Source organism: Parasteatoda tepidariorum, chromosome X2, assembly GCF_043381705.1.
Source record: "Parasteatoda tepidariorum isolate YZ-2023 chromosome X2, CAS_Ptep_4.0, whole genome shotgun sequence".
NCBI classification, from domain to species: domain Eukaryota; kingdom Metazoa; phylum Arthropoda; class Arachnida; order Araneae; family Theridiidae; genus Parasteatoda; species Parasteatoda tepidariorum.
The window spans coordinates 50,467,194-50,494,411 of NC_092215.1; the positions used below are offsets into that span (position 1 = coordinate 50,467,194).

Genomic DNA, 27,218 nt, shown 5'->3' on the forward strand with positions numbered 1-27,218 from the left:
ATCGACTGAGATTAGTAAAATCCAATGTGATCATTAATTGAGTTGTTGAGTAAAACAAAAGTAGAAAAAATATTTATAATCTGAGGATAATTTAGCGAGTATGACAATATAATATTAAAACTAGTGAGTAAAATCCAATATGATAATATTCTTTCAGGTACACGGTTAATTTAAGAAACAATTCGATTTTATCTATCGTATAAAATTATACATTTTCTATGTACTATAGAGATTTATGCTAAATTTATAAAGAATCTCTGCACTTGCTTTAAAATAAGTAAAAAAGTTTGAAATTAAACCCCCATGCTTAAAAAGAATTATACATGTGCTATAAAGATTTAAACTTAATTTACAGTCCCTGGCGAAATTATTAGACACCCTATAAGATTCTATGTAATCTTAATTATCAGCTCATTGCTTTTACACGACTGAAACTGGTTTCACTTGTTTACGTCCGTGTATCAATTGGTTAAATTTGACAATATAAAATATATATTCAACGATTGAATAAATTTAAAGGTTATTATATATATATAGAATATTTATTACATCAGGTATTATATTAGTATATTATAATAATTAGACCAAATTATTAGACGCAGTGTAGTGTTTTAATAATTGCATGTTTTGCACGATTTTATATGCAAAACTTTTATATTTAAACATATATGTAATGGGTTTTTATTCAGTAGATTTTTTATACACTTCCTATTTGTATTTATTTTCAACGTATTGCATTACAATGTTAACCTACTGATACACAAACGTAAACAAGTGCAAACCGGTTTCAGCTGCATAAAAATAATAAAGCTGTGTAGTATCACCTGTTAATTAAGATTTTACATAGAATCTTAGAGTGCGTCTAATAGCTTGGTCACGGATTGTATAAAGAATCTCAGCTTTTATTTCAAAATAAACAAAAAGTTCTGAAAATGAGACCCCATTCTTGAAAAGTATCATACATATTTACTATTTATTTTTAATTGCTAAAAATAAAATTTGGAATATAAAAAAAATTTGTGAAAAAATTTTTTTCACGAAATTTTTTAATTTTTAAAAATAATATTTTTTGTAACAGAGTGACCTCAATGTTCTTCTAAAATGTAACAGTTGTTTATATTAAAATAATTTTTTTCACCATAAATTATCGATTAAGTATGATAATAAATCACGCAATTATAGTTAAAACGAGAGAAAAATTAAGACCCAGAAATTTAGGGGTAAAGTGAGAAACAATTAAGATTCGTAAATTTAGAGACAAATTAAGAGAAAAATTAAAAAGTAGAAATTTGGAGCTAAAATGGGAAATAATTAAAATGCAGAAATTTTGAGTTAAAAGGAAAGGAAAATTAAAATACGTAAATTTAAAGCTAAATCAAAAATAAAAAAAAATAAAAAAAGAAACATAGGTGTAAAAAGTTCTCCATCAAAGATCGTCTTCTTAAGTAGCGAAGTAGTTACAAATTTCTGAAGTAGTCACTAAATTTAAAAAAAGGTAGTAGTAGTTGACTACATTTATTACAAAGTAGTTGTAGTAAACTACAAAAATAATGTAGTTTTTTCCGACCACTGAGTCTGCCTATATAACTTTTCTGGAATGCACGTTGCCATCAGATATTTTGTTTTTAAGATAGCCACACTGACGCTAAGAAAAATATAAAGTTATAATATTAAGATAAGAAAAGGTCATAAATAAAAAGAAAAAAAAAGCTTCAAGTTAAAACGAGAGAAAAATTAAGATACAGAAATTTAGAGGTAAAAGGAGAAAAAAGTTAAGATTCGTAAAGTTGGAGACAAATTAAGAGAAAATTACAATGCAGAAATTTTGAGTTAAAAGGAAAGTAAAATTGAAATTCGTAAATTTAAAGCTGAATCGAAAAAAAAAAACATTGGTTCAAATTAAGTTCTCTATCAAAGCTCGTCTCCTAAAAGTAGTGAAGTAGTTACAAATTTCTAAAGTGGTCATGAAATTTAAAAAAAAGTAGTTGAAGTTAACTACATTTGTAACAAAGAAGCTGTAGTAAACTACAAAAGTAATGTAGTTTTTCCGACCACTGATTCCACCTATATAACTTTTCTGGAATTCATCAGATATTTTGCTTTTAAGATAGCCACACTGACGTTAAGAAAAATATAAATTTATAATATTAAGATAAGAAGAGGTTATAAATAAAAAAAAATCTTCAAATGGACAAGCAGTAAGTGCTTTTTGAGGTATCGCAATTCCCATAGATCTCAAATCGTGTTAGTGTAGCAATTTCTACAAACAAATGCTTGAATAGAAACAGCAGTTTTCTACATTCATCAGCTTTCACCGTAAATATTATATCTTAAATTCCGCTTTTCCCCTTAGCCTCTACCGCTAAGCGACCCAATTTTTTGTTATCGCCTCCATTATCGTATCTCATTCGCAGACAAGGAAGCGCGTATCTTTTAAAACACAAGCCCTCATTTTATTACTGGCCACCAGGAAGTAAAAAAGCTCTTTTGGAATAATAAACATGATGACGGAAATCAAAATGATGCAATGCTTTTTATTGGGAAATGTTTTTCTTAAACTTTTGTTTTATACACTATGTTATAATTTTTTTCTCCACACTGACAAAAGAAAAAGTATTTTATTATTTATTTTATAACCGTCGTTGAACAGCCGGCCAAATTTTATGGGTTTATGACTACTAATGTTCAACTCCGTAGCTTTGTAATTTTGAACCCAATCCAGAAGACAAGGGAACTCCTGGATCGATTATTGGGAGAAATTTGCCTTCTAGGAGGACTTTTTGATGGAGCTAACCCGTATTTGCGTTACATGAAGAGGAAGAACACGAGAACCTTCCACTGTTAGCCCTGACGGCAAGGTGACTCTAACCCATGATTTGTCTATCATTGAAGATATTTAACGTCCGTATTTTTGGTCGGTGCAATCCGGATGAAGAATTCGTTTCAACCAGCCACCGCTGGGATTCGAACCTGGCACACGTCATTAGTAAGTGAATGCTCTATCCTCTGTGCCACAGCGAGTCAATCCATGATCCGTCTACCACTGAGGATATTTCACGTCAGCACTGTGGTCGGTGCAAGCCGGATGCGGAATTCGTATCGACTGAGATTCGAACCCAGTTCACCTCATTGGAAGGCGAACGCTCTATACCCTGAGCCACCATGGCTCAAAGAAAAAACATTGTCAAAATTATCAGAACATGGTAAAATTAAATGTATTTGTGGCACCATGAGGAACACCAAAAAGAGCTGAAATTTTTAACGAAGATCTTAGGTAATGATTTTGGTAAAATTAACAATAAAATATTGTTTTGCAATATGTGTTGAGATTTGTTAAATGTGGTATAATTTGGTTATTTTGTCGTGATACCATAAAGCATGGCATAAAAACCATTTATCTGGTAAAATTTACTTTTCAGTTTTGTATTTTTTACTAAGTATGTGATAATAAGAACTATAATTTTTAAAACTATAATTTCCGGTAAACCGTTAACATATGAAGGGAAAAAATTACCAAATAAATCGTTTAAACACCGTATATTTTAGTTTTATTAACCAAATTTAAGTTTTTTTTAACGGAAATGTCATTACTACAATAATTTTACCATTTTTTTCTGCGTAACATAATGCATACAGCATTTAAAATTTATATCAGTATTAAAAATGGCATTAATTTCAATAAAATTTAGCACTCTCTTTCCTCTTTTCAAATAATTAATTATTTTTGAAAACATAATTATATTTTTAATTGAATTGCAAAAAACTATTAATAATATGTTAATTAGTACATAGAAAAAATACAAACAAAAATATTGCATACAAAAGCTATAGTGAATAATTGAACTAATTTCGCAGAACTATATTTCGCAACAAAGATTCAAAATTATTTCGCAACATATTTTTTTTCCCATCCTTATATAATGAAATGTAATTATACCACCATATTTCAATTTAAGAAATATGAATAAAAGTAGATGGAGAGATTTTCTGATACAGTTATGGTTATTAATATTATATAAGAAAATGTCAAGATACTTCTGTCAAATTAAGAGACTGTTTTTTGACTGAAATAATAGGTTTAAACACCGCATATTTTGTTTTTTATTAACCAGAATTAAGTTTTTTTTTATAGATATGTCATTACCATACAGTACAGTAATTTTACCAGATTTTCTTTTACACGTTTAAATGTTATTTCCCACGCTGAGAAGAAAAATATGCTCAAAACTACCAGAATCTGGTATAATTGACAGCGTTTCTGACTTATGGGAACACTAAAAAGCACGATATTTTTTATCATAGCGCTTTGTTAATGAATTTGGTAAAATTAATGATAAAATATTGCTTCATGATGCGTTTTAAAATTTCTTAAATATGGTAAAATTTGGCAACTTTATCATACCTTAGTAGAGTATGGCATAAAAACCATTTGTACGGTTAAATTTACTTTTCAGTTTTGTATCTTTTAGTTAATGTGTAGTATTAAGAACTATAATTTGTAATACCAAAATTTTCAGTGAACCGTTACCAACTGAACGGAACCAAAATTATGTAACCAAAATTATGTTTCTCTTATTTTTTATCTTTAACAGAAAGGTTTTTATCATGCAGTACGATAATTTTGCCAGAATGTTCTTCTTCGTAAACAAGTTACAATGTTTTAGAATAACTCGAAATATTACTAGTGATGGTCTATATTAAAAAATTTAATATCATGATATACCATCAGAAAATATCAATAATTTACGAATTATCACGACTTTTTCAATCTAATTAATTAAAATTTTTCAACAAGTTAACAGTTAAAAATCCTGTTATGAGTTAAAATCCCTCTTTTCCTTTTTTTTTAAAACATAATTTTCTATAATGAATCATTCAGATATATCTACTTTATGTATCTACTTTAAACATAAACGCATTCATCATGAACGATATAATTTACATTGTTTTATATTACTTTTCTTATTGTCTGCTTTGCATTCTGAACCAGAAGTGATTGGAATCCATAGATTCAATTCAAATAACTCTATTAAACTGGCTAACAGTTAAAAACTCTCTTTATTTTTCCAGATTTTTGCATAAATGAAACATTCAAGTACTTCTACCTCAAATATTAATGCATTCTTCATTAACGATATATTATATATCGTCACACATTTTCTTATGCTTATTATTTGTTTTGTATTCATAATTTAGAAGTGATTTGAATTCACAGAACAGTTGATTCAAATCCACAGATTCGATTCAAACGATTCATATTAATTGGTTTAAATCAATACAAGTGATTCGAATCACTGTTATGAATCACATAATAATTGATCTTCTTTAATGATTTGAATCACCTTTATGATTCATCTTGCCCAATTCTTTTCAGTCGCCATAATGATACTGTGAAGCATTGTAGTGAAGCAAAAGGTTTTTCTCTTCTTTCTACGCAAAAGGGATTTTATTCTTAATTTAGTCACGATACTTATCAATGTCAATAATTATTGACATTCACCCTTGTCGACAGTTATCGGCCCTTATCGTTGTCGATAATTATCAATAGATATCGTATTTACGATAAATCACGAGAATATGCTTTAAACACTAACGATATATTATATATCATCATACATTTTCTTATGCTTAGTATTTCTTTTGTATTCATAATTTAGAAGTGATTTGAATCAACTGATTTGAATCCACAGATTCGATTCAAATGATTCAGATTAATTGGTTTGAATCAAGGCAAGTGATTCGAATCACTAATATGAATCACATGATTGATTTAATTTTAATGATTTGAATCACCTTTATGATTCGTCTTGCCCAATTCCACTCAGTTTCCATAACGCTACTGTGAAACATTGTAGTGAAACAAAATGTTTTCTTTTTCTTTCTACACAGAAGGTAAATTAGTCACGATATTTTATCAATATATATCGTATTTACAATTAATCATGAGAATATACTTTAAACATCGTAATCACGATAATTAAAGAAGATCGATATTTCACGATATAGCCCAGCTCCAGCTCTAGTAATTACTTAATATAACTTAAAGACTATAACATTTAATGCTTCGTATTCACTTAAAAGCATTATTGCATTTAGTTTTCATAGTATATATGATATTAATTGCACGCCAAAATATACTATTAACATTAATTATTATTTAGCGTTGGGCTTTATATTAATGTGTTCCAACAAATATAATATTTTCCCAGTGATTTTTGCTCTTATGGCTATTTTTAGTTTATCAAAAACATTAAAAAGATATTACAAAATAATGAAACTCTATTTATAATAATTTTAAACATTATATCGTAATAAAACTTTATATCATTTTTATTGCTGATCACCAGGAAGTTAAAAAAGTTCTTTTGGAATAATAAACATGAAGACGGAAATCAGATTGGTGCAGTAATTTTTTTGAGAAATGCCTTTCTACAAGTCTTGCTTTAATACACTAGGTAAAAATTATTTTATCAGTAAGTTAATTTGTTATAAATTGATATTAAAATAACAGCTTATTACATAACATTAATTAATCACTTTAATATTTAATGTTGCGTATTCACGTAGAAGCAATGAAATGGTTTTAATGGTTAATGCAGGGTTGACAATATGTATGACACTAATGATAACACCATAACATGCTATTAGCATTAATTAATCATCATATCATTTGGTGTTGCGTATCTATCTTTAATCTTTTGTTTTAAGTGTGCATATATTAAAATAGTTTTTTTGGGTACTTAAGCAACACTATTCATGAATTTTAGGGGTATTTTTTTCATCAAGAAATAATATTTCAAAATAATACATTGAAAAACTTTATATTCGGATATAATTATTAGCTATTTGCATGTTTCTTTTCAAAACAATGTATGATATTATTTCTGGATATTAGAAACTTTTCTTTGTATGTAGTCTTGTGATAAATATCACTTGATGATAAATTAACTTTCGTTATGATAATCTAAACTTTCAAGATATTGTATCCATCTTTATTTATGAATATCAGAATTATATGTGTCGATAAATAATCTTGTGATAAATATCACTTAATGATAAATTATCTTTCGTGACGATAATTTAAACTCTCAAAATATTGTATCCATATTAATATTATCTGTGAATATCAGAACTTTTTGGTTCGAAAAATAATCTTACAATAAATATCGTTTGACGATAAATTATCTTTTGTGACGATAATCTATATTTTCAAGATATTGAATCTATCTTTATTTATAAATATTAGAACTTTTTGTGTCGATAAATAATCTTGTGATATATATCACTTGATGATAAATTATCTTTCGTGACGATAATTTAAACTCTCAAAATATTGTATCCATATTAATATTATCTGTGAATATCAGAACTTTTTGGTTTTGATAAATAATCTTGCAATAAATATCGTTTTACGATAAATTGTCTTTCGTGACGATAATCTAAATTTTCACGATATTGTAAATCAGTTTATAATATTTGTGAATATCAGAACTCTTTGAGTCGATAAATAATCTTTTGATAACTAGCACTTGACGATACATTATCTTTCTTAACAATAATCTTTCAGATATTGTATCTATGTTAATATTATTTGTGAATATCAAAACTTTATGTGTCTATAAATAATCTTGTGATAAACATCACTTGAGAAATTATCTCTCGCCATGACAGCGTTAATTATCTTTATTCTTGTATTTAAAAAAATTAGTAATTGGTTTCGAGGAAAGCACTTCCATTTTAATATTTTCCATTTTTTAATGATCACTCAAAATGCAATTTGATATGAACAAAACGTGAGGATATTAACACGTCAATTTTTGACGTTAGAAGTTTCATATAATTGCATCCCCATATTTTTAGCAAATTTATCCATATAAAGTAACATGTAGGTAAAGTTCAATTATGGTGTAACTCATTATCATATTTTAAATATCAGTTTAAATTAAAATCAGTAGATAATTAGGTATATGAATATTGCTGTAGATGTATTTCTATCGTGGCTAGCAAAATTTTTATATCTTAATGTCTTCCATTATAAGCACAATAAAATATAGGTAAATTTTTTTTGAAAATTAGAGAAAAGAAATAATTCTTTAAAATTTCAGCATAAAAAAGGGAAAGTTAAAACAATTTAATTCATTCTTGAATTTTAAATAGATCAAAATAATAATTTAAAAATGATACAATGATAAATGATGGAAGGGAGTACTGGATTAATATATCAAGAGTACTTTTTAGAATTTTTAATATGATTATTTTAGTGCTCTGTTGCTTTTCTCATAAAATATTAATAAGCATTTCCCGTTTTAGGTGAAAGTTTATCTTTTTACTAAAAGAGAACAAGGTTGTTATTTTCATTTGTTTTTCTAAGCGATTTTCTAAACGTATATGCTTAAGAAATAAGTATATGTATGTATGTATATGTAACGTTTTTTAAATGCACATGCTTTTTTTTTTTTTTTTTTTTTTTTTTTTTTTTTTTTTTTTTTTTTTTTTTTANCTTTCCAGTTCTGCACATGCTTTTTTTTTTTTTTTTTGCGTAGCTGAATTACTTTTTTTAACACAATGAAATTTAGGTTTGAATATTTAACTTTCATTATTTTAGTGTCACGTGATATAATTTTTGAAGTCAAACAAAAAAGTTTTTCTTGTAAATAAGACAACGCAAAAACTAGGATAAAACAAAGAATAAAGAATTTATATCTGATAAAATAATTATAATTGTTTTTACAGTTTACTTATCTACATTAAAAAAAATTCAAAAAAGTTAAAAAATAACACTTACTATAGGTTCACATGAGTTGTTCATTTATATATTTCATTTACAGCCTATAAAATCCCAAAAAATCTGCAAAGATAAAGAGAAATATGTAAATATCATTAAATAGCAAAATCTAACAAAACATAAGCATTTAAATGATTAAATACAGTGAACATATGCTGATTAGTTAAATAAAAGACAAATGTAAATAATCCTGCTTTTTACTGGTATAGTATTGATTAAATTGATTGAAAGACGCAATGATTAATGCAATGATTTATTTGTTACAAATATAGTAATATTGACCCGCTGCGGCTCAGAGGGAGGATAGAGCGTTCACTTCCTAATGAGGTGTGCCAGGTTCGGATCCCAGCGGTGGCTGGTAAAAACGAATTCTTCATCCAGATTTCACCGACCAAAAATACTGACGTAGAATATCTCCAATGATAGACTGATCTTGGGTTGGAATCCCCTTGCCATCGGGCTAACCGTGGGTGGTTTTTGTGGTATTCCTCACCATGTAACGCAAATGCGGGTTAGTTCCATCAAAAAGTTCTCCACGAAGTCTAGTTTGTCCCAGTGCTTGATCCAGAAGTTCTCTTGTCTTCTGGTTTGGGCTCAAAATTACAAGGGTGCGGAGTTGAACATCGATAGTCGTAAACTCAGAATAAGGTTCAACGCTGGTTATGAAATAAAACAATAATATAGCAATATTATTAAATTTTAAATGTTGTTAATGTATCTCAAATACTGCCCTGCAAATAAGTTATTTAAAGTTATTTGTTATTTAAATGCACTACCATAATTAATTCATTTTTGAAATATTTTAAACGACGCAAACAACCTAATTGATTTATATGAATATTATATTATCTTTTGCTTAAGCTAAAAAATATAATAAAGTTAGAAGTTTAAATTAAAAGTATTTTAAAAAAAAAATCACATGAAATTATTATCTGTATCTAAACTTATGTACCTAAACTTAGGTACCTAACCTAAGTAACCTAAACCTTAGGCAGTATTTATTTATGCGAGAAGTAAATTAACGAGAAGAATAGTAACCTAAGACAGTGTGCTTATATATGCGAGAAGTAACCTAACTAGAAGTTAAGTAACTAAAGGCAGTATTTATATATACGAGAAAAAATTGCATAATATGTTTTAAAAGCCAAATAAACATAGGTGAAGGTCGTTCATTTTCAACTTATTTAAGAAGCAGAATTGAAACAACACTCGCTACATATAATTTCTAAAAATAAATATTTCTTCAATAAAAAAGAAAACGAAGGAAAAAAAAGGTCACAGGAAAAACAAATACTAACAAATGAAATCAACCACCCGCGTTGCTGAAAATAGAATACTCCTTCTTCAGAGCTTTCCTTTTTCTTTCTTTTTCTTGTTTTAAAAAGAAAAAAGTTTAAAGTGCTTAATTAAGGATGATACTAAAAGCAGTAGAAAAATAAGGTTACTTGAACATTGGGAGCATTTATTACAGACTGGCTTTTGAGTTAAATAGTTGTTTTTGTTTCTTTTTTTTCTTCTTTTTAATGATACTATCAAAGCTTGTGTTTGTCAGTTCAAGCAAGTGAAATTCTAGTCGAAAAATTTAATCTAGAATCTTCTTATCTTTTAAAAAAAATGTTGCATGGGTAAACTACTGGAGATATGTGTGTAAAAATGAATCAAATTGATAATTAAATGCTATATTAAAACGTATAATTTATATTTGACTTAAGTATAATTCATATTTTTCAATAATTTTTCCTCGTGAGTTCATGTTTCATTAATAAACCTTTCCTCGTAAGCCATTGTCTGGAGAAATAGCCTTTTAAAATAAAAAAAAAAAGATTAGCTTTTTTAATTTCTCTTTTATTAATTGAAATTCATACTTGATTTAGTTTTTCATTAGTTTTTTCTCATTAGTGCATGTTTTATTAATAGAGTTTTCCTCAAAATCATTTAATGGAAAAATAATCTCTCAAACTTAAAAAAAAAGTTTAGTTTTTTAAGTTTTCTTTCCCTTTTATATCGATTTTACGTTTAATCTAAATATCCGTACTTTGAATCAAAATATGGTGTAAATTTATTGTAACTTTAATAGGTTGTTAAACTGAAGAAAATTTCCCATCAAATTAAACCATAGCACTGCATAATCAAGTCAAAGAATTTGCAAGATAATTTATTAAAGCTTTCATAGGTTTAAGGGACAGGCGATAAATTACGAACAAAAATAAGTATTTTTGAACACCCTATCATAAAATATTGCAATAAATTTGTAACTTGCATCGATTACTTTGGTTGTTGCTTGTAAGAATTGCAACTTAACTTAAATATTTATGAAGATAGGGACATTTTTCTGAAAACTAATTTTTTTTGTCTAACGTTCTTTAGCTGTAACAAAATGTTCAACAAAATTAAATTTTTTTTGGAGAAACTTTTAATTAATAACAAAATCAGAATTTTAAAATGTAAAATCGTTTAAAATAGTGTAAAGGCGCAAGGTAAGAGTATTTAAGGTAATTCTATTTCAATGCGCATGCGCAGAAAAAATATTTTCATAATCTTGTAGCGAATCGTATCGTCTTTTCTAACTGTCGAAAAAGTTCGATTTGAATATATTGAAAATTTAAAAAGTTTCTAGCAATTTCCTAAGTAGATTTTATACTTGATTGATTAGGTTACAAAATAATCCTCAAATTATTTTTTGAGAAATTTAGTATTTCTTCCATTATTGTTTGGTAGTGTATATGATAGATAAATAAATTTTTCATTAACTAATATGAAACTAAATTGTCTCGTAAAATGTGAAATCCCAACTTACTAGCAACACAGGACAGTTATTGCTCATACAAAAATGCTTTAAAACTAAATTATTTATTCTGATAAATATGGCGTATTTATTATTAAACATTTTCTCTTCTATTTTTTTATGTTTTATAAATTAAATTGTATCATCGTAAAAAAAATCTCTCAAAAGTAGTATTTTATTAAATTTGATATAATTTAAAGGTCACTAACGAGTTAATTGATTTTTTTTTCTATTACAGGTTGTAGACCACAATTGGACAGGTACATAATAAATAACAGTTAAATGACTATGAAAACCGCAGGATGTTATAAAGTTACAATTCGTGGTAGAGGGTCAATTTACTTTTCATCTTAGAGATTTCTTTAACTCGTTGTTTCCTCTGCAGATTTACATCTCTCTCACGCTTCTAAGGATCTAATCCATGCAGAGTAAAATTAAAGGAAGTCAACCTGTTTAAGTGCTTGCTTTGCGTGCAATACTCGATGTTGACAGTTAGTTTGAAACAGAAACTGTTTGCCATGTTTGACAGTAAATGAGGTCGACAAACTGTTTAAGGTTTAAGACAGACTAGCTCTTTAATGAAAGTTGCCTTTCAAAGCGATTTAAGTTACAGACCTCAATTTTTTTTTACCATTCTAAAAGATAAATTTTTCATTATTTATCTTTTAAGAAATCCATACATGTTCAGGTTTCGTGAAAATGGGTGCAATTCATTGGCAATGTTACAAAAGGGGATAAAAAAGACGAAATCTGAAATTAAATGATTTTTTTCGTTCAATTTCTTGATGTTTGATGAATCATATTTTTTGATGGTGGTGAAGAATTATAATTTGTGAAAATCATGAAAATAGCTCCAATACCTAATATTTTATTTTTATATGTAGATGTTTTTTTTATCTACAGATTTGTTTACATAATATGAATTAGGAGACAAAATGGTTGTGATAGACTTACTAATTATTTATCGCAATTTGTATCCACGTGATTTAAGAAATGCATGCCTCGATTTCTAAATCATACATTACGATTTATATACAAGCTATTTATGAATCTCGCTTCGTATTTCGTACGAATGCGATTAAAAAATCACATAAACAATTCCTTTCACACAATTTATGAATCACACATGATCAAAGATTGGAGATTTTCTTCCACGCTGCAGTTGGTCGCAATTATAATGTAAGCTTTTATTTCATTTAAAATTTGCTACCTGAACTATAAAAAAGTCAAAAATGATGTTTTTATGAAAAAAAAGGCCCAACAAGAGAGTGGGTCGTTAGAAGCCACTGAATCGGAAAATCGCCTTCCGGCCATCTTAAAACAGTTACTTTGTTTCTGATTTTTACTTACTATTAGTATAGAAATACTTTTATTTATTATTTGTTTAATAGAAAATTGATTATCCGATGTCAGAAAATTGGAAGTGGGTGTGCGTTTATATTTTCCAGGTGTACAAACATTAAACTATTTGGGAAATTTTTAAAAGTAGATAGTTACTAAGGTGAGTCAGTTAAAAAAAACCTTCTTTATATCGCTGTGATGGTTCAGCGGTTAAGGTACTGAATTATCATTGCAGACCAGGGTTCAACCCCCGGTGATGGCTTGAGGCTCACTCAGCACAAATCATAAAATTTACACTTTATTCAATAAATTAGCTTGATACAAGTAACGTTTATAAAGGCTTTTTATCAGTGTTTTTACGAACTGAAATAACTCTTAGAATTGTAATCCACTAATATCTAAATATAGCACACAAAGAAAATAAATAAAAAGCAGCCTCATCGTGACCAAGAGAAAAGTAGAATATTTAATATTGTTTGCTAGATGATTATTTTTTTTATTACTTACTTCTGAGTTACTCATCCATGAACTAACAGAAAACAAAATTGAATTCAAAAGAGCACCAATCACGGCAAAATTTGAATAACATTGGTGACCCCACTATCATGCGTTTGCTCTTTAAGTAAACTATGTCAAAAAAACTGCACATCAAAATTCATATTAAATTTGTATGCTAGTGGAATCTTTAAGTTATGCTTTTTTGTTCCCTTCTTAGAATAGGTTATTCGGAAATTCTGCTACGACTTTTGTTTAAACATATTTTATTAAACTCTGAAATTTATTAAGTTATGCCTTACTCTACTACCCTGTTTAGGTTCTCTATTTATATTTATGAATGCTAAGAAGGAGAAAAAATTAATACATTTTTCACTCCTATAATTTTGTGAAATATTTTATGTATACATTTTTTATTTATTTATTTTATATTTATCTTTCAATTACATAAATTTGTAAAATATTTTATTTATATATTTTTAATTTAAATATTTTATATTTATATTTCAAATTTCGATATTTTATATTTATATTTCAAACATATAAATTTGTAAAATATTTCATTTATACATTTTTTATTTATTTATTTTATATTTATCTTTCAATTACATAAATTTGCAAAATATTTTATTTATATATTTTTTAATTTAGATATTTTATATTTGTATTTCAAATACATAAATTTGTAAAATATTTTATTTATATATTTTTTAATTTAGATATTTTATAATTGTATTTCAAATACATAAATTTGTAAAATATTTTATTTATAAATTTTTTATTAATAAATTTTTTATTTATATATTTTATATTTATCTTTCAAGCATATAAACTTGCGAAATATTTTATTCATATATTTTTTACTTATATATTTTATATTTATCATTCAAGCATATCAATTTGCAACAAAACCATAGTTCCTCTTATATGAATTAATATTGGTTCAACTACGGTTATTTCCCCCCTAAGAGTATTGTATCTTATAATTAATTAGCTTAACACAAACATATAAGATCGTTTGCCGGTGACAGGTATTCATATTCTTTCTTTAATTTCTATAAGCACAGTCGATGGTGGCAACAATTCATACTAATTTCTGGCGCAACCCCATCAGGTTGCCGTGGTAACGATTGCCCAGCAGCAAACACTGTAACCATCACTGAACTTGAGTTCATTAACCCACCTAGATGATTTTTTTTTAAATAAAAAGAAACAAAAATACATTTATTGTAACAAGCGAGAAATAGTTTTATCCTGATCTAATACTTTCTAACTTCAAAAAAGAAAGTTAATCCAGCCTAGCTCTTATTGATTCGTAACCCAAAATGTCAGAAGTTAGATGTGGTGCTTTTAAGTTGAGATATAATAAATATTTCATTTATTTGATTTCTAAGGATAAATTTTCAATTAGTGTATAAATTTTGAAGATTTGTCATTTGATTATTAAATAGCACTAAAATGACTGTTAATATAATAACTATTTCATTTTTTTTATTTCTAAAGATCAATTTTTAACAAGTGTATAAATTTTGAAGATTAGTCATTTGATTATTAAATAATACTGAAAATGACTGTTAATATAATAACTATTTAATTTAGCTGATTTCTAGGGATAAATTTTCAATTAGTGTAAGAATTTTGAAGGTTAATCATTTGATTATTAAATAATACTAAAAATGACTGTTAGTATAATAACTATTTAATTTAATTGATTTCTAAGGATCAATTTTCAATTAGTGTATAAATTTTGAAGATTAGTCATTTGATTATTAAATAACACTAAAATGACTGTTATTATAATAACTATTTCATTTAGTTGATTTCTAAGGATAAATTTTCAATTAGTGTATAAATTTTGAAGATTAGTCATTTGATTATTAAATAATACTAAAAATGACAGTTAATATAATAACTATTTCACTTTTTTTCATCTCTAAGGATAATTTTTTAACAAGTGTATAAATTTTGAAGATTAATCATTTGATTATTAAATAATACTAAAAATGACTGTTAATATAATAACTATTTAATTTAATTGATTTCTAAGGATCAATTTTAACAAGTGTATAAATTTTGAAGATTAGTCATTTGAGTTTTAAATAATACTAAATACTAAAATAATAAATAATACTAAAAATGATTGTTTTAAAGGGTTGTGAAATTAATTCACGTCTCTACTTACCAGAGATAGTATATAATGTTGCTATTAACCAGGGATAGTACATCATGCTATCATTTACCACATATAGTAGATCCTGCTGCTATTACCCAGAAAGAGTAGATCATGTTGCTATTTAGTTATGATAATATATCGTGTTTCTATTTACGATAAATAATAGATCATTACTATTAATCGGGAAAAGTAGATCATGTTACTATTTACGACAAATAGTAGAATATGTTATAATTTACCACAGCTTGAGTATCATTATACTATATACCACACTGAAAAAGCATTTCGTCTAAACTACCAGAGTATGGTAAAACTTATCTTCTTTTTTGGTTCTAAGGTTAGGCTACCAAAACGCTTTCGTAGTGATTTTGGTAAAATTAGGAATAAAATATAGTTATAAAATATAGTTTTATAAGAATAAAATATAGTTTTATAAGATTTGATGAAATTTGGTAAGTGTTGTAAAATTTGGTAATTTATCATCTTTAGAGCATGGTATAAAAAAACATTTATTCAATAATATTTACTCTTAAGTTTTGCCTTTTTTACTAAGTGTGTGGTAATAAAAACTATAACCCTTTTAGTCACAAATAATGTCGATAAAAAAGGCTATGTGTAATGATTTTCAAACTTTTAGTTTCAAATGCGCATTTTTTAAAAATAAGAACATTTTGTGCCACTTATTTTGAAAATTTTGTAAAAATTTTAATTTATTATTTTTTATTATGTAAGCAAATCTTTTTGAAAGAAACTCTTGTAACAAATGTTCCTTACTTTATTCATGTCCAAATTTTTGAATTAGGCACGGGGGAAAAATATGGTTTTATAATATATATGTAAATAAAATTTGGTAAAGGAGGTAAAACTTGGTAATTTTAACATAATACCTTAGATCATAGCATAAAAACCAACCATTTATTCACTTAAATGTATGTTTTTAGTTTTGTATTTTTTACTAAATGTCTAATAATAAGAACTATAATTTTGAAAACTAGAATTTCCTGTAAACTGTTACCATATGAATGGAAAAATTATCAAATGGACTGTTTAAATGCGGTTTACTTAGATTTTATTAACCTTCTATTTTAGTTTTACAGTATATTTTGGTTTTATTAATTTTACTGGAGCATTTTAAGGAAAAAATCTGATGTACCGTAATTTTTACAGTAATAAGTTACTTAATCTTCCTAATTAATTATCGTTCTAAAAGTGACGGTTTGACATTTTACGGTTAAAACGGATTTCGTGATAAAATGGATTTTACGAATGATGTACTCTAAGTGCTGGCACTTTATACAGCAATTCGATCCGGAATGTTTTACAGTTTACCTGATAATGACTACTAACAATTATCATTAAACAATTTTAACTATTTTACTCATCCTTCCAATTCCATTGTTATTAAAACTGCAATTATACATTGCAAAATCTGAATAAAGCTACTTTATTTAGAAAAAAAAGCATTTTTTTGCTTACTTTTGAAATTTAATTTATCGTTAGTACTAATTAATTAGAGTTTTTGAGGACAATCCTTCAAACCATTAAAATTGGCATTTAGTACGTGAAAATCCGATGATTACAATAAAAATAATTTAGAGTTTGCATAGTTTCTTTTTGGCTCAATAAACACGTTATAAATACTCAAAGAGTACACTGTAAAAAATTACGGTAAAAAGTACCAGCAATCAGGGTGCCGGTACTTTTTATCGTAAAATCCAGTTTTAAGGGAACATGTTACGGAATAAAAATTATAAACCGTAATTTTTGCAGCAATAATTACCGTAAAATCACTGAATCACTCTAATTAAATAAATATTACTGTAAAAATTACATTATAATATTTTACGGTAAAAATAGATTTTACAGATAATTCACCCAACCGGTACTATATATCGTAATTTGATCCAGAATTTTTTATAGAACTGTGTATGAATCTATTATCTCTAATTAAATCATAGTTTAATTACAGACATCTGCTTCATCAATTTTCTGTCTAAATAAATTAAATCTCAGAAATGTTGAGAGCATTGATTGACCTTGAAATAAAATAAAAAAACTTCATCAGCTATCTTTTAACTATTTAATCTATTTTTCCTCTTATGGAGTAAAAGGAAGCTTTCGTAAGTGGCAGTAGTGCAATAACCTTGCTTTCCTTTAACGAAAATTTGCTTGTTTTAAAATGATTTTGAAGGTAATCTGAGTAATATAAGAATTACAAAAAGTTTAACTGTTGAAGTTTAACTGTTTTAGTGGTTTAAAGTGGGTTAATATTGAATGAATCTTTACTATTACTATTAATAAAGATAAGTAACGCATTAAAGGTCAAGTCACAATGATTTATTAATATTTTGTATATTATCATTATAACATACATTACTTTACACATTTCATTAGAATTAACAAATAACGCAGGGGCATAAGTTTTCTTTCGTTTTCCATTGTATGAGAATTTTTAACGGATCTTGAATACTTCACTTTCCTGATTTTAAATCAGTTCGCTCAATCAATCAATTTCCTTCTCCAAGCTACAATTGTTTTAAACAGTATTTTTCGTTTAGTTTTTTTTAACGGATCTTGAATACTTCACTTTCCTGATTTTGAATCAGTTCGCTCAATCAATCAATTTCCTTCTCCAAGCTACAATTGTTTTAAACAGTATTTTTTTTTATAGTTTTTTTTTAACGGATCTTGAATACTTCACTCTTCAGATTTTAAATCAGTTCGCTCAATCAATCAATTTCCTACTCCAAGCTACAATTGTTTTAAACAGTATTCTTTGTTTAGTTTTTTTTAACGGATCTCGAATACTTCACTTTCCTGATTTTAAATCAGTTCGCTCAATCAATCAATTTCCTTCTCCAAGCTACAATTGTTTTAAACAGTCTTTTTTGTTTAGTTTTTGTCGAAATGTGCAAGTTAAAAAACGATAATTATAACCGGGGATCGTATAAATGTTACGGCAAACTTCTAGGAGAGTTAGAACACATTATCAGGATTAAAAGTGCAGAGGAACCCATGCCCGGAAATGCCATACGCTGCTAGGGGCACTTCCATATGATGAACTGTTTTTTCGTGTGCTTTTGTACAGGTAGTGATTGGGAAAAGTCCCTAACCGCGTACATTTCCGGGCATGGGTTCTTATGCTATTTTAATTCGTATCTCCCCTAGAATTTTTCGTAACATTTACGTGAACTCCCTTTTATATATAACGTTTTTAAACTTGTTCAATTCAAAAAAAAAAAAGAACAATAAAAATGTCAATAAAAAAAAATTCAGAGCAAGACTAATTTCAGATTTGGAACCCCCCCCCCCGGAGTCAGGCAAGATCGAGTATTTGTATAAATGCAAAGAAAAAAAAATTTCCCAGCTTAATTCATTTTAAAAACTACTATTAACTATATAAATCAACAAACGAACAAGACTTAACTATTTAAAAAGTAGGATAGAAATAAGTAATCCATTATCAAGTCATAGTTTAGATACCCTCATCTTTTCATCAATTTTCCGTCTTATACAGTTTCAGAACTGTTGAGTATTGATTGTCCTTGAAATAAAAGAACTTCCACAAATTATTTTTAAACTATTGAACCTCTTTTTTAGAGTAAAAGAATGCTTTTGTTGGGAAAAGCAGAGCATTAACCTTTCTTTCCTGTAACGGAAATTCGCAGGTTTTAAACTGATTCTGCAGATAGTCTGTGTAAACCGAAAGGTTTACAGTTGAAATATTTTTTCTTTTAGTTAGTTTTAGGTTTAGAATGGATTGCTAACGAATGAATCTTTGTTATATTTATGATCTATGTCATGTAATCCATTAATGGCTATATCAGAATTCTTTAATAATAATTTGCACACTGTAAAAAACCTGGATCAAATTATGGTAAAAAGTACGGGCATTTTAGGTGCATCATCCGTAAAATCATCTTTTACCGTATTTTTTGTTCCGTAACATGCTCCGGTAAAAAAGGATTTTACGGTGAAAAACAATGAGTGCCGGTGCTTTTTACCGTAATTTGATCCGGAATTTTTTACAGTGTATATGAAATCATAGAATCAACTGGAATAATATTTAAAAAATAACCTGCTTGAAACCTTTTTTTTGTCTTTCAAAAAGTAAAAACAATCTGTAAAATTTAGTTTCTGCAAAGATCGAGATTCCGTAAATAAGAAAAATCTTTTAAAGTTTAAATTGAAATAATAACAACAGAATTTTTGATATTACTGTTAACTAAATTACTTTATCCATTAAAGAACGAGTAACAATTCTTCACAAGTATTTTACTAATTAATATTATATTTCGTGAAGTCAGCTGAGATATTACAAAATACCGAATAAATGGTTTCTATGTCATGCTCTAAGATATCATGATAAAATTTCAAAATTTTACCACATTTACCAAATTTTAACACTTATTATAAAACCATATTTTTAATTATATCAAAATCATTACAATACTGCTTCAGTAAAAATGTCAGTGCTTTTAGATGTTCTGATAGAGTCAGAAATGCGGTAAATTTTACCATGTTCTGGTAGTTTCAATAATGCATTTTCCCTAGTGTATTACATCTAAAAATTAGAAAGTATTTAAATTATAAAACAGGCGAAACTATTTCAAAGTCGTTTAATTAAAGCTACAAAAAGTGAAATTTAAGAATTTCAACAACATGTTTACTGCATGCGTGCAAAAAGAACAAGTTCTGTGAAAGGACACTGATTAGAAATTCCACTTACTGAAAAGCTTTGGGGGATGAAATTTAGAAGAGGGAGGATTTTCAGGAACTTATTGATTTTAATCTAGCTGGAAAATTTCTTAAAATAGATTAAATAGATAAGATAATCATGATGAGGATATTTCGACATTTTGTATAAAATAAAACGCAGTTTTGAAAATGCCATGCGCCGAAAAGCTATTTTCTGCCAATAGAAACTTTTAACAGTTTTGCAATCGATTGTGTGTATATTTTCCAAATTTTGTTCCCTTTGTTATTTTTTTAAATTGCAGCCATTTTCGCTTTCTATATTCTGGAACTGGTACGAAAATTAAAATACTTCATTTCATTATTTTATTTATTCATATTCTCAGAAATATAGTATTCCCATACATTATTTTAGGTTTTATAAATACACAGAGAAAAAAAAATGATAAAATTACAGTGCTGCATGGTAATGGTGGTATTTCTGGTTTAAAAAACAACACATAATTCTGGTTAATAAGACCTAAATATACAATATTTAAGCTATTCATTTGGTAATTTTCCCGTTCAGGAGGCAGTGGTTTACCGGAAAATCTGGTTTTCAAAATTATGTTCAACCGTATTATATATATATNATCAATATATATATATATACTATAATATTTCCCTCCGACAATTCTAACAGTGTAGATTTAATGATTTATTTCGTGTTGGAACAAGCGTAGAAAATGAGTAATTTTAAGATGTTTTTATACTATTTACACGGAGAAAAAAATTCTGGTAAAATTACCGTGCCCTATGGTAAGAACATTTCTTACGGGAAAAACCATAATTCTGGTTAATAAAACCAAAATACACGGAATTCAAATCATTCATCTGGTTATTTTCCTGTTCATATCTTAATAGTTTACCAGAAATTCTGGTTTTCAAAATTATAGTTCTTATTACCACACATTTAGTAAAAAATACAAAACTAAAAAATAAATTTTAACAAATAAGTGGTTTTTATGCTATGCTCTAAAGTATCATAATAAAATTACCAAGTTTTACCTCATTTTCCAAATTTTATTACATATTATAAAACCATAATTTTTTCCTGTGCATAATTTAAAAATTTGGACATGAATAAAGCAAAGAACATTTGTTACAAGAGTTTCTTTCAATAAGATTTCTTTACATAATAAAAAAATAATAAACGGAAATGTTTACAAAAGAAGTGGTACAAAATGTTCTTAAAAAAATGCACATTTCAAATTTACAGTTTGAAAATTATTACACATAACCTTTCTTATCGACATGACTAGAAATTTTCAAAATGGAAATTATTTAAAAATATTATTGTACAAGGCACATTTTTAATCACGTGTAACTACGCAAGTGTAATTAATTAAAAAGCACCAAATTTCCTAATTATTTTTTTATGATATGTGTATGCTGACACAAAAAAATTAAATTCCTCACATCTACATACGTAATAAAATATTAAAAAATAGTCCAAGTTAAATAGTTTACCATCTTCTTATATGAATTTATTTTAAAAAAAAAAGTATTTTAGGGCAATTATGAAGCCTCACATTTTTAGGAATGTAGACTTGTCTGGAAAACCATTTTTGGGTAACAAAATACTAACATTAATTACTATTTTCAGTATTAAACAGACATAAAGGTAAGTATTTCCCTTCCTATTTTTCGATTCAGACGATTGTGGGAACAAAGCAAATTTTACGCATCCTTTTGGAGTAGAGAGAAATTGTATAGAACACTGCGTCACAAGCCTTTTTCCCACCACCTATAGGATAGTTACCCACAACAGACACGTGTAAAGAAGGACTGTAAATTCATATTTGTCTTAGGAGAAAAAAAAATCTAAAAACAAATCAGCAATACGCATGTAAAAGAAAAGAAGTTTACCTTGAAAAAGTCGGCCGGTATTCAATAGGGAAAAGCAGACAGTAAATAGTAAAGAAAAAACAACAAAAATAGCTGTATTAAATAAAATGATGTATCGGCAATTTTATCTATATTTAAGATGAAACATTTTGACTATGAATGAAGAGATTTCCCTTGTTAAGAGAACTAGTCATTTTTTTTGTTTTGTTACCAGTCTTTTACTGAGATATTTAACCTTTCAAGGTAGTTATTATTTCATGGCAAAATATTTGAGAAATATTTCTAAAGAAATCAATGTTTTACATTTCTTTATCAAAGCTCTAATTTTTTAAAGAAATTATTTAGTTTGCGAGTTCATCAATTTTATTCTTAGATTTTAGTTTATTTTAATAAATAAGGAAGACAAAATTAATCGATTTTTTCATTGTACACAATTTTAAAATTTGGACAGGAATAAAGTAAAGAATATTTGTTACAAGAGTTCCTTTCAAGAAGATTTGTTTACATAATAAAACTTGTTTAAAAGATTTGTTTATATAATTTGTTTACGTATAAAAAAACTGTTAAATTCACGGAAAAAACTGTTAGCTGGTGTGCTAGTATAAAACATTTTGAATATGAATGAAGAGATTTCCCTTGTTAAGAGAACTAGTCATTTTTTTGTTTTGTTATCAGTCATTTACTGAGATATTTAACCTTTCAAGATAATTATTATTTCACGGCAAAATATTTGAGAAATATTTCTAAAGAAATCAATGTTCTACATTTCTTTATTAAAGTTGTTATTTTTTAAAGTAATTACTTAGTTTGCGAGTTCATCATTTTTGTTTATTTTAATAAACTATTGGTAAGGAAGATAAAATTAGTCGATTTTTTCATTGTGCAAAATTTAAAAATTTGGACATGAATAAAGTAAAGAATATTTGTTACAAGAGTTTCTTTCAAGAAGATTTGTCTGCATAACAAAACTTGTTTAAAAGATTTGTTTACATAATTTGGTTACATATTAAAAAAACCAGTTGAATTTACGGAAAAATAACTGTTAGCCAGTGTAAAACCGTTTATTTCACAGAAAAATGCTATTATTTAAAAAGAGATGACTCTTTTTTAAGCGTATCAGCTATTTTAACAAACAAACTCCGTTTTTTTAGCAAAATATTCTATAATATTACTACATTAGTATTGTTATCGGTGATAGCCGAGAGAAATACTCTTACGATTAGTCGATACTGGGATTCGAACCTGGGACCTCATTGGGAGGGGGACCTCTGTCTTTTGAGCTATTGTATCAGTACGAAGAAAAATCTTAAACTGTTTTTATCATGAAATTCTTAGTTATTGAAATGATATTTAAGTGTAAAAACATTTAAAGTTATAGTGACTTAACCGTATAAAAATATCTGGCAACTTAGTTAAAAATTATGCCTAAAGAAATATGATAAGTAAGAGCATGAATTTAACAATAAAGTCGAATCCCAGTTTTACTTATACGATGTTCAAAACCATGAAATAATTGCTTAAAAATAAGAGCAAGTAAAGAAATAATCGTAAAATGATTTGAAAAGGTAGAATTTGAAAGGTAGGTGATTTGAAAAATGATTTGAAATCTTTCATATTATATCATTCGATACGTAATTTTTTCAGCAATGATGCTTTGAGAAAAAATTTAAAAATATTGTAATAAAAGAAAAAAAATAGAATAAATGACCGTTTGTTAAAAGAACGTTTTTTTCTTAACAGAATCACTCAAAACACTCTTTCTTAATACAACAGTTAACGCATAAACTCTAAATAGAAGAAAAAAAAGCAAAATAAAAAATGAAAAGATCAAACGTTAAGTGTTCAAAAAATTAAGTAAAGCAACATCGATAAAAAAAACATAATCTCTTATTAAGATAAGAATATTAGGCTTAACAAAAGTTAAGAAATACGTATCTTGTTTAGCGTCATTAACCTACATTAAAATCTAAACAAATCATCTTGCTCCTAAAAATCAAAGATAACTTTCAAACCAAAAACTAGAACGGAAACAGTTTTTATGATTGAAAAGGAACCATTTACATTTTAAATAATTTCTAATTACTGCGTCTTTTGCCTACTTTTTAATTAGCTATCCAATTCCTAATGAGGTAAATTCAGAAAAAAAAATAACCAAAGTATAAAAAAGTAACATTTATCAGTGCAGGTCCTGACATATTACTGTTAAAGACATAGTTTTATATCTCATATAAAGTAGCTTTAATTTAAATATAAAGTAATATAAAGTATTTAATTTAATATGAAGTATTTAATTTAATATAAAGTAGCTTATTGCTTTAGAGCATTGAATTCCCAATTATTTTTCGGCTACGGAACCCTAAAAAATCAACCTTCTTTTAGCGGAACCCCGACTTTATAAATTAGTTTAATTAAGGCAAATGCGAACGGTGTAATCTAAAAAAGATTATTTTTAAAATAATCAATTAGAGGAATGAAGAGTTTTAATTTTCGGTTGATTGCTTTAGAGCAGCGAATTCCAAATTATTTTTCGGCTATGTAAACGGTATAACCTAAAAAAGACCATTTTTTAAATATTTAATGAGAAGAATGGAGATTTTGCATCATTTTATCATTAATAATCTTAAATTAAGTTTTATGTGCGAGAGTTAAATTTGCAGTTTTAGTATTTCTAGTTTAATGATGAATTTATTTTTTAGCGTACATACATAAGCTGAAAATAAATATAATAAGCCTCAATATGGTTTATTTCGAAATGAAAACTTAAAAAAACTAGTATAAACGTTAAAAATGGTTATTGGAAAAAAGCTTTTTTTCTTAACTAATTTAGTTATTTTATTTTTATTTGAGAAGCGTGATATGAAATACTGATGCAATATTTTATAAATATTTTTCTTTTCATTATTTGTTCAATACATTGTTATTGAAAATATTATATTTTCTTTTCAAAAATGATATTTCTATTTCATTGGCATTTTGCTAGAAGTAATTTCATAACGGCTACCGAAATATTAAATAAATTATGAATTTTAAGGTAGATCTAAGTATAATGAGAAGTTTCAAAACTCATCACTAGTTATAAAAAGTATTAATTAACGGAAACCTTTCATCTCTTCCACGGACCCTCAGGGTTCAAATAACAGTTTTAAAAATAACAGATGATAGATTATTTCCATTTATTTATATAGTATATTATATTTCCCTATTTATGTATTATGCATATTGTTACATCATTTTTTAATAATCTTTAGACGATTTTTTTTCTCATTTTTTTAATCTTCAGATGTTTTAATTTTTTTCCTTGAATTTTTTTTTCTAAATTTTAATGGCTTTTGATGAAGAAACATTTCGAAACTGAACCACCTCAAATAACGAACCACTTTATATTTTTAGATAGAAACAGAAACAAAATATTAATATAATAAGTTTTAAGAGATTTAATTCTTACGTAAAAAAGGATAAATTTTTGGTTTTACAATTTTTTTGCATACTGTAGGATATTTTTACTGTGCATTTCTGCACATTTTAGTTATGAAACAAAATCCATTAGACTCAAATAAAATATTTATATGCCTTAAAACTGTCCAAAAGGCTACTAATTTTTCTATCCTCATAATTTTCCTTGTAATTAAAAAAAATCTGATCAACAGAGGTAAATACAATTATATTTTTACATAGAAAATCGCTTCGTAAAACATAAAAATAAAATCTTAAAACATTATTTTTTTAAGTAATAAAATCAAACCAAATGTTGTCCAATATAACGCTTGGTTGAACGCTTGATCTCAAGAAGGTATGATACATTGAAACAGTTTTAGTTCGGTAAATATTTTTTTTTCTACATTAAGTAGTTTGCTGTATCATATATTCTAGCACAAGTATAAGTTTATTTTCTTTTACTGAAACGATTCATTGAGTTTTTTCCTTTCTCTTTTTGCAATTCAAGTAGGAAAACGAAGAGGACAGGAATAACTGTTTCACACGTTTTTTAATGATACTGCTGAGGATTTATTTTCCCGTTATATCATTTTCTTTACAATATCATCCAAGTGTATCAAACGCCCTCACATTGAAAGGCTGAGTGATTCATCGCAATTCAAACGAACCGGTTCTATGAAAATAAAATAGACTTCAAATGGAGTCTCATTTTAAATTATAGTTTAAACATTTATTTTCCCACCAACACCCATCGATTATTTTGTAAATAAATGAAATTGATAAGTAAGTTAAAGTCAAGGTTACACTGAGAAAAAAGTACGTTAAAAAAATACTAGAATACGGCAAAATTTAAGGCGTTTCTGGCTCTAACGGGAACACCTAAAAATCCCGGTATTTTTTACCGAGTACTTTTTTCTTCAAATGGAGTCTCATTTTTATTTATATTAAAAAAATTTATTTTCCCGCTAGCACTTATCGATTATTTTGTAAATAAATGAAATTGATAAGTAGGTTATAGTCAAGATTACATTGAGAAAAAATCACGTTAAAAAATATCAGAATACGGCAAAATTTACGGCTTTTTTGGCTCTACGGGAACAAATAAAAAGCCCGGTACTTTTACAAAATTATGGTTTTCAATAAGATATGGTTTGATAATCTGTAATAAAATTTGGTAAATGGGGTAAAGTTTGGTAATTATTGTGATACTTTAAAACATAGCACAAAAATCATTTATTCGGTAAAATTTACTTTACAGTTTCGTATTTATTACTAAATATAGGGTAATAAGAGCCATAATTTTGAAAACAAGAATTTTCGGTAAACCGTATAAACGGAAAAAGAGTGAAATCAATGGTATATATAGATCAAACGTTAAGTGTTCAAAAAATTAAGTAAAGCAACATCGATAAAAAAAACATAATCTCTTATTAAGATAAGNTATATATCTATATATATATATATAGATAGATAGATAGATAGATATGTAAATAAGAGACACACAGAAAACAATACAAAGAATGTTTTCTCCATTTAATTATCGTTTACTTAGGATTTTTTTTTAAAAAAAATTGCGTTTGTTTTAAACAATATAAGGAGATTTTTTATTTAGCCTATTAGTA

General features: G+C 26.6%; 1 protein-coding gene across 1 annotated transcript in view; it reads right to left on the minus strand.

Annotated features, from left to right (window-relative positions):
• LOC107443800 (solute carrier organic anion transporter family member 74D) overlaps positions 1–27,218 on the minus strand; it is a gene marked incomplete in the record, with an annotated part of 148,079 nt that overhangs the window by 55,622 nt on the left and 65,239 nt on the right. The window contains 1 exon segment of the mRNA XM_071188450.1: positions 8,786–8,848. Within this exon segment, the coding sequence (XP_071044551.1) occupies positions 8,786–8,809 (24 nt within the window).